This window comes from Triticum aestivum, chromosome 1A (genome assembly GCF_018294505.1).
Source record: "Triticum aestivum cultivar Chinese Spring chromosome 1A, IWGSC CS RefSeq v2.1, whole genome shotgun sequence".
Taxonomy (NCBI): Eukaryota; Viridiplantae; Streptophyta; class Magnoliopsida; order Poales; family Poaceae; genus Triticum; species Triticum aestivum.
In genome coordinates, this window is record NC_057794.1 from 461033984 (window position 1) to 461043373 (window position 9390).

A 9390-nucleotide genomic window follows, 5' to 3' on the forward strand; every position below is an offset into this window, starting at 1 on the left:
ACATACAATGACTTCACAAGGAGTAACAGTAAGTAAAGGGAAGTGAAGATGAAATCAGTGACTCGTTGAAGACAATGATTTGTTGGACCAGTTCCAGTTGCTGTGACAACTGTACATCTGGTTGGAGCGGCTAGGTATTTAAACCTTAGGACACACAGTCCCGGACACCCAGTCCTGAACACGCAGCTCAGGACACCCAGTCCTCACCGTATTCTCCTTGAGCTAAGGTCACATAGACCTCGCCCAACCACTCTGGTAAGTCTTCAAGGTAGACTCCCAAACCTTCACAGACTTTGTTCACCGACAATCCACAATGTCTTTTGGAAGCTCAGAACGTGACGCCTAACCGGCTGGAGGATGCACAGTCCTCAAGTGTAATAAGTCTTCAGATCACACAGACAAGAAGACTTAAGTGATGCCCAATTCTCTCTGGCTCTGGTGGTTAGGCTTTATCCTCGCAAGTAATTCTCTCTCAAAGGCTTCGAGGTGGGTTGCTCTCAAACGACAAAAGCCGTACTTTCAATCTGAGCAGCCAACCGTTTATGGTTGTAGGGGGTGGGCTATTTATAGCCACTTGGCAACCCGACCTGATTTGTCTGAAATGACCCTGGGTCACTAAGGAACTGACACGTGTTCCAACGGTCAGATTTCAAACTCACACGGCAACTTTACTTGGGCTACAAGCAAAGCTGACTTGTCCGACTCTGGACAAGATTCACTCTCATAGTCTTCACTCGAAGACATAGGTTTTTGGTTTAGACATCACTTCAGTCATTTTGACTGGTTCTCTTGGACCCCACTTAACAGTACGGTGGTTCCTATGACTCAACACAAAAGAAAAAGAACTACGAAAGATCTAAGTCTTCGAGCTCCATATGCTTCATATAGTGTCTTCTCTTGTCATAGTCTTCAATGTGAATATCTTCATATATCACCTTTGACTTCAATGTCTTCGTACAGTTTTAGGGGTCATCTCTGGTAGTAAAACCGAATCAATGAGGGACTTCTACCTGTGTTATCCTGCAATTCTCACAAACACATTAGTCCCTCAACTAGGTTTGTTGTCAATACTTCAAAACCAACTAGGGGTGGCACTAGATGCACTTACAGTTACCAAAAAAGTGGCCACATAGGGGAGGAGGCGGCAGAGTCGGGATGGAGTGAGAGACGACAACTACGAGGCCATCAGCAGGATAGGGGGAGGGGGCGATGCGGGGTGCAACGCGGTATGACCACGGGGCCTGAGGTAGAGGAGGAGGCGGGGCTGCTCGCGAGAGCTGGAGGCGAGCAGATGGGATCGGGGGTGGGAGGAAGGCGGTGCAGATGAAATCAGGAGGACGGTTTAGTGTTATATAACGAAGATGCACGGTTTGGTCTTCCGCCCATATTCTATTATTAGTTTGACACATTCGGGGATTCGCAAATGGCCGACTTGCAATGGAGATCACATGTCATATGTATGGGCCGCCTGGTTCGGGGGCGCAACACTACTAACGGTTCCATGGAAGTACAACACTCATGATCGACATAACTACTCTATTGGTGACTTTACCCTTGGCCTGCGTGGCCTGAAGATTAGCTAACTATTTCTCCACTCGACATCATTGTTGTTAGGCTGTTAGTGAAATGGGTTGAGGAGAGAATCAATCTGCAACACTGAGTCATCAATTGATCAGTAATAATGTTGTCACCATTACATATGTATTGTATCTGCATCCGCGACTGGTTTTGATGATGCCGCGAAATATATGATGTTTAGGTTGAGTATTGTAGGCTTGTTGACTGAATGATAATTTTTTTACTTAATTATGGATTTTGATGCTATAATGTTCGTGTGCTAGATTGTTGGTGTTAATTGCTTTAAAACTGGGCTTTTGGATGTGTGTGTTTTTGTGGCAGATAGAAGTGACTAAAATTTCACATTTTCAATCAATTTGTCCCCTCATTTAGCACAAATCCAAAAGAATAAGCACATGGGCATGTCATTGGAACTTGCACAATTTTAGTCGTTTTCTCCCTGATTTTAGCACAAACTCAAAATAACAGACACATGCAAGAGATTGATTTCTACTCAGCATTGATTAATTTTTAGTCGGTTTCTACCCGCCATCAACTCGGATTCAAAAGAATAGTTTCGCAAAAGAAAGATTCAAAAGAATAAGCACATGGGACAAAATGTCTAAACCTCGCACAATTTCCACTCGATTTTCTCCTCGCCTCTAACACAAATTCAGATCATTAACCGTATGCAACAGATCAACTAAAACTTATACAAATTTTGGTCAAGTTCTTCCCGCTGCAAATTTGAAAAGGTAGCAACAAAGGACAGATTGACTAAAACTTGCATTATTTCAGTTACTTCTGTCCAACAGAAGACAAAACCAGGTGCAAGATTGTAATCGGACGAACAAGGAAAATGTGACTAAAATGTCATTCTACCACCCATAAGTTAGTCCCTCCGTCCGGAAATACTTGTCCTAAATATGAATAAAATGGATGTATCTATAACTAAAACAAATCTAGATACAACCATTTCTGGGACAAGTATTTCCGGATGGAGGGAGTATATAAAGTTGGAATCTGTCAATTCTACACGTAAGAATTGAAAGACTCATGAGTTAAAGCATTTGCCTCCATGGTATATATTCTTTGAACTTTATTCTCTGTATATATATCTAGCTATTTCAATATATATTTCTTGCGCATGTTGTAATGTCTGGTGCACTGAGTCAGATGATGGATCAGTTGAGCCCGACGGTGAAGGGCACGCCGGTTTGCGGCAGCCAGAAATCCCCGAGCACCATGTTGGCGACGGTGAAGTTGCCGGCGTCGACGGTGCTGTTGAGCACGTGGTACCCCGGCCAGTTCACCCTCCTGCTCGTGTCCGACCCAGCGCCGGAGTTGTCGTACTCGGCGTAGTAGAGCGTGGCGAGCGCGAAGTCGCCGCTCCACGGCATCCAGCCCGCCGGGTCGACGAGCCCGGCCACGTCCGACTGCATGATCACCGTGCGCGAGTACATCTTCCACGGCCGCCCCAGGTAGGTGGCGGTGGCGAAGGCCGTGTTGGCGGCGAGCTCCGGCGCGGCCACGATGGAGCAGCCCTGGATGGTGGTGCCCGTGTTCTGGTTCGGGTCGGAGCGGCCCTGCGCCGTGACGGTGTTGCTCTGGCCGGCCATGGGGAGGCGGTTGTAGAGCGTGCAGTCCTGGAACACGACGGCGGCGTTGCCGAAGACGTAGTCGACGGTGCCGTAGACGTCGCACGCGCGGTAGAACTGGCGGAGGGAGTGGGTGTAGAGCGTGTCCTGGTACCCCTCGAAGCTGCACTGGTAGAACGTCGAGAGGTCGGCCCCGCTCCGGAGCGCCACCGCCTGGTGCTTCGCCGGCCCCGCCGTGTTGCGGAACGTCATGTTCACCGCCACGAACCCTTGCCCGAGCACGGCTGCATGGTCGAATCTTCAAAGTTAGGACGCGCCCAGCACGTTCATCATGCAAGGCAGTAACGTAAGTGTAGTCAAGCTCACAACAGAAGCTCTAGAACATGTTGGGCAGTCGTGTCATGGGATCATGTCAATGGTAGGTACATTTCAACCGGCACTATAGAAATAGCACGGCCAAACTTTCAAACGAAGCCAAGCCAAAAGCGGAGTAAAGATAAAGGAAGCTAAATTGAGCAACGCACCGAACGTGGCGGAGTTGAAGGTGGTCCAGCCGTCGACCACGCTCCGGTTGCCGGTGATCACCGTCTGGCCGATGCCGTCGCCGACCATCATGACATACTTCTTGCTCTTGGGCACCACCACATTCTCCTCGTACACGCCCGCGGCCACGCGTATCACGAAGTACCCGCTGCTGGCGCCAAGGTTGCTCGGCGCCGCCGCCACGGCGTCCCCGACGGTCGTGTAGTTCCCCGCGCCGCTCTGGTCCACGGTCACCGCGCCGGCCACCGACACCGCCGCCACGGCCCCCTCGAGCGCCATCCTGCGCACCATCTCGTCGTCCGTGGCGTCGAACAGGCCCCTCCCGCGCTGCCGAGGCGGCTTCGCGGACGACGACGGCGCCGGCCTCGGCTTCCTGCCCTTGCCGCGGGGCACCCACGCCCGGGTGAAGAGCGAGAGCGAGATGCTGTAGAGCTTGGTGCTGTTGGCCATGGGCACGGCGAGGCCGCTGCGCACGGACCACACCGACGCGGCGGCCTGCAGGCCGTCGGCGCACGTCTGCTGGTTGGTCAGGATGGCCGACAGCAGCGTCTGCACGTCCTCGGCCTGCGGGTTGAGGAGCGCCGACTTGGTGGTGTTCAGCGTGGCGCCGGCCGCGGAGAGGAAGTCGATGTTGAGCCCGGAGAGGAGCTGGCAGTCCTGCAGCGCGGCGACCGCGGCGCCGGAGAGGCCGCCGCGGGCGAGGTACCGGTTGACGAGGCCGAGGAACCGGTTGGCGTTGGAGAGGGACCTGGCGGCGGAGAAGCGGCCGTAGGCGTAGAGGTTGCCGGTGCCGTTGGCCGGGAGCACGGAGCGGCAGAATGCGGGGTCCGTCGTGTCGTCGCACGCCGTGGAGGGCGGCACCGGCGTGGCCGGCGGCGGGTCGGCGCGGGCCAGGAGGAAGAGCGAGAGCACGAGGAGGAAGGAGAGCGCCGCGGCAGGGTGGTACGCCGCCATGTTTGAGATGGCGATCGAGGTTGTCAAGTGCAGTGTCCCTGCTTGAGATGGCGATTGCACGAGCTGCGCCGGCCTTTTATAAGCAGATTCAGTGTGGGTGTGTGCAAGATAGGAGTCGTGGTGTTTTTGGAAGGTTGGCTGGTCTTTGGGGTCCCTGATTAAGAAACGCGTTTGGACGATGGTCGATCGGTTGGATGGCGGTGACGCCAAGGAAAAAAGAAGAAAGCACTGCTCAAGTGACAAGTCAAACCCTCGAGCTGGAGATGCATGTGATGCATTACACGGGGGAGGCGACGTTTGCATGGGTTGGTTTGGTAGGATTCAATCAAATGACACTTCTTCTTCCATGGGTTAACAAATTACAGCAACATGTATTGTGATTCATTGGACATGTGCAATGTGTGTGTTTAGGGGAATATGTAATGCGTGTGTTTTTTTGGGTTTTTTTGCGAGTAATATGTAATGCGTGTTAATCCTATGTGTGGTTGGGTTATATATCCCTGTCGGGGATTGCCAAAATAAAAACTAATAAACCAGGACAAAAATGTAAAGCGGATATGGGGCCAAAACTCAGTTGATATGTGCCAAAGCACAAAAACCATACACCATTCGTGAATGCTTCTTTTCGTGTACTATCATCTTTATCTTGCTTCTCTTAGATTTGGAGAAAACTTAATACTAACTCGGATCCATATTACTTGTCGTACTAAAGCTGCGACAAGTAACATGGATCAGAGGGGAGTAGTGCTTTCTCTACATAAAAATGTTTAATCTTCCGGGATTGCTAAATCTCAGTCGACTGAATCTAACCAAGTCTAAGTCGAAGCTATATTCATGGGATCTTACATTAACGTCCATGCAAAATTTTCATTTTTGTTTTTCTTTTTTCTTTCTTATATGTTATGTCACTTGATTTAGACTTGGTTAAGTCTTAGTCTACTGAGACCTAACCATAACCTTAATCTCCTAGTAGAAATATTTTTTTTACAAAATGTTTCATCCAATTAATTTAAATATAGTTTTTTGCTGAAAATATTTGTTTTTTAGTGAACACGTAGTTAAACATAGACATACATACATGATAGTCAGACACTCACACATCATGCACTAAAATCTAGAGTCTCCGTGTTTCAGTATTAATGAAGCCATTTTCTACTAAAAGAATAGCATGCCTTAAATGAGGCATGTAGAGGATCAAACCTTCTTTTTGCATGGTAATGCATGTCTCATCAAAAAATAAAGATTCTGTTACAAGCCACGTAAACACCGAGATTACAGGGCTAAAAAGATAGGATAATCCTACGCAAAAATCCAACGCATATACCTCTCAACCATGGAAAAGGAGACAAATCACCTCTTCGCCCAAGCTCGACGTGCCCCATCGCTGATCTGCAACTTTACGAACCTCCGAAGCAGTGGTGGAGCCACCTCCCGGGGACCCTGGGCAGCTGCCCGGGCTCTGCCCAGAAATTCCCACTTGATTATAAAAGGAGATGGGGAATTAATCATCAGTTTTAGTAGGCAAATGCCCATAACCACATCTCCTTGTATTTTGCCCCGGCTCCATGTACTGGCTAGCTCCGCCACTGCTCCGAAGTAGTTTGCCTGAAGTAAAATTATTGTCGTTGAAAGAATCAGACCAGGGCAACGTGTCTCCGGACACGCCATCAAACTCCAGAACTGACACCCTCGCACGACTACGATGTCGGAGGAGAAAACCAGAACTGTCAGCCCGAGGTTTAACCATGGTGGATTAGGAGTACAACCACAATTTTATTTTTTTTGGAACCATGCAGAAGAATTGTATGTAGATTACATTTAGATTAGAAAAGAGGAGCCCAAAGAGCTCATACAAGGTTCAGCAACCATAGAAGTACATGGATCAACCCAAACAGAGACAGAGACAAGAACAAGAGAACACTCTCCTAAGTACAAAAAACAAACAACATGCCCTAGAGCCTCAGTTATCCAAAACATTTTATCTAGCCAGACTTAGCGTATATTTCATGCCTTATTTGAATCTTTAGTGTTCCTCCAATTTCGAAAACATTGCATACATGGGGCCATAGACTCCCTCCCTTCCTTGACTCAGCAGGTCAGCATCCTTGAATCAATCCTTGGTGGCTCTCTCCTAGTAGAAAACACCTTGCTTGAAGATTTGGTGGCGCCGTCAAAAAGCACTAAACCCATTTGCTCGGTGCAAAGCTGAACCTAACGAACTCCACTGTGTTTGCTGCTGATCAAGGCACAACTAACGAGATCCACACGTCCGATTACGCCAGAGTGTTGAGATTTTACAGCCACAAGAATCACATTGTATTTCTGTGGTCTCGTGCGTTCCACGCAGTTAGGCAACCACTAAGCAGATCGAATGAATGAATAGGGTCACCGCCCTAGCTAGTGCTAGTGGATTTAGTGGACGTGTTGGCGTCCGGCCGGTGGCTAAGTAACTCGTGTTACTAGCTAATTACTCTTAAACTAGTGTAGTAGCGTGCATGCATTGATCCTACTGGAACTTTAGCTTAGCGTCGACCGTGTGTTTAACTAGACCGAATTGAATCGTGCGCGCCACGGATTCGGTGGCCTCGAGTGAGCGATCCACAGCCTCTGATCGCGCGAAAAGTGAAGAATGGAGTGGTGCGGTCTACAATTCGACTGTAGTTTAACGAATCAAGATTTAGCTACCTATATACTTCCAAATTACTTGTCGCAGGTATGGATGTATCTAGATGTATTTTAGTTCTAGATACATTTATTTCTGTGACGAGTAATTTGAAACGGAGGGAGTAGATTGCCAACATTTATCGTGCACGAAATCAAACCCCAGCGGCACTCAACAGTCGACGGCGTGCGGGCTCGGAAATCTACTGGTGGAACGAGGCGAACGTGCGTACCAGAGCACGGACAACTTCAACTCTGAAATTCTTCTTCAACGTTGAGCTTCTTCCTCTACTGTGTACTAGTACGAAAGTACTAGACTATTAGAGCTTTTCACTTGTTTCTACGGCTGCCCTTGCGGTTTTACTCGGGCTTTCGACGAAATGGCAGCTGCCATGCCAAGCATAAAGCATTTCTAGCTAGCTACCCGTCGCCGATCAGCTTATTAGTCCATGGAAACAGCAACGAACTGAAGCTACTCAGACTCTGAGCAAAAGGAAATGCATGCTAGTACTAGTAGTGGAGGAGGAACTTTCAATGCTATGTGCCCGATATGGTCTGTCGGCCAAGCCTAGTGGAGGACGGTGACCCTTTGACGGCTGGCCGCATTCCAGTCTGAATCAAGTTCGGCAGATCCGGAAAACACACATCTTTTTTTGTCTCTACGTAAGAAGATGCAAACCTGCTGTGTGTCTGGACTCTGGACTCTGGAATGGAAGAGGAGAAGCGACCAAAGTCTGACCGAACGATCACATACATGAGGTCCCAGCTTGCTGAGCGCACCCTATATGCGCCAAATAATTTAGTAGTAATTCCAAAGAAAGTCAACAAACTCCATGTCTTTTTTGGAATCAAATATGATGAAGTACTAGTATTCATCCCTGCAAAAAAAAAGTATTTGTATTCATGTAAAAGTTTGGCCAACGAATGATTTCCCATCGACTTCACGCTGAAAAAATAACAAATCTATGACGACAATGTAGCATGATATAGTGTCTTTTGGGAAATCTTTAACCCAGGATACAATGAAAGTCATTCCCTGGTAAATGTGGCTGTCATCGTTACGTAATATGATTGGATAACATTTCGATTAACCAACATGTAGGAGTATTGCCAACCGACTAATGCATTGTCCCAAAACGAAAAACTCATGATCTGCAAAGTCTAGACGATCCATTGCCTGGCAACAAGGCTCTGGACCCGAACAGCTTCACGAGCGCCTTCTTCGAACGCTGTTGGGACATCATCAAATATGATGTGATGAGGGCGATAAATTACTTCTTGGGCCTTCATTCTTCACAACTGAAGTGGCTAAATTCCGCCAACATTGTGCCCCTGTCCAAGAAAGTGGGGCGAAAGGCATCACCGACTATAGGCCAATTAGCCTCATTCACATCACCACAAAATCATTGTCAAGGTGCCTGCAAACTGGCTTGCTCCTCACATATGGACAACCTTGTCTCCAATGCTCAAAGCGCCTTCATAAGGAAAAGGAATATTCACAAAATTTCTCACCTTCTTAGACTCCGATGACCATGGTACCACTGGAAGGACCCTACCAAGCTTTGGGTGGGAATGGAAAACCCTTGCAATGAAGCGGACCTCGAGGTCTTCTAAGCCTCCACGAATATCATCGTGGGCAATAGAGCACGAACACCATTCTTGGACTCGCCATGGGAGCAAGCCAAAAGAGATTGCACCGATCATCTTTGAGGCCTTTAAGGGGAAGCGATGGAAGGCTAGGGAGGCAATGAAAGACGATGCTTGGGTGGAGAAAATTAAGCCGCCTCATACTTGGGACTTTGGGCTTCATCATGTTATTTGTTACCCTTTGGGCGTGCCTACATAACACCCCTTTGAAACAAGGGTCTTCCAGCACAAATCTTCCCCTCCATTTGTCATCTTCAACATGATCAAGAACGATGCAGCCCTTCGGAAGTCACACACGCAAAGCATTTGGAAAATTAATGACAGGAGAGTAACAATTTTGTAACAAGGGGGACACTGTAGTATCACTCTAACTTATTATTTAATGGATGAGACTAAGCTTTTGCCTCCGTTTCCAAAAAAAAGGCGTCAG

General features: G+C 48.2%; 1 protein-coding gene across 1 annotated transcript; it reads right to left on the minus strand.

Annotated features, from left to right (window-relative positions):
- Positions 1–2402: 2402 nt before the first annotated feature.
- On the minus strand, positions 2403–4712 carry LOC123056567 (pectinesterase). The gene is made up of 2 exons (XM_044479926.1): positions 3680–4712; positions 2403–3439 (listed from the first exon to the last, which is right to left on the minus strand). The coding sequence occupies exons 1-2, from the start codon at positions 4650–4652 to the stop codon at positions 2742–2744; spliced, it is 1671 nt and encodes a 556-aa protein (XP_044335861.1). The 5' UTR covers positions 4653–4712; the 3' UTR covers positions 2403–2741.
- Positions 4713–9390: the final 4678 nt, after the last annotated feature.

Bases quoted from the DNA above. Each gene is read 5' to 3' on its own strand.
- LOC123056567 (XM_044479926.1), bottom strand. From the start codon at position 4,652: ATGGCGGCGTACCACCCTGCCGCGGCGCTCTCCTTCCTCCTCGTGCTC. The intron at 3,440-3,679 runs GTGCGTTGCTCA...TCGACCATGCAG, and splicing joins CTTCAACTCCGCCACGTTCG to CCGTGCTCGGGCAAGGGTTC.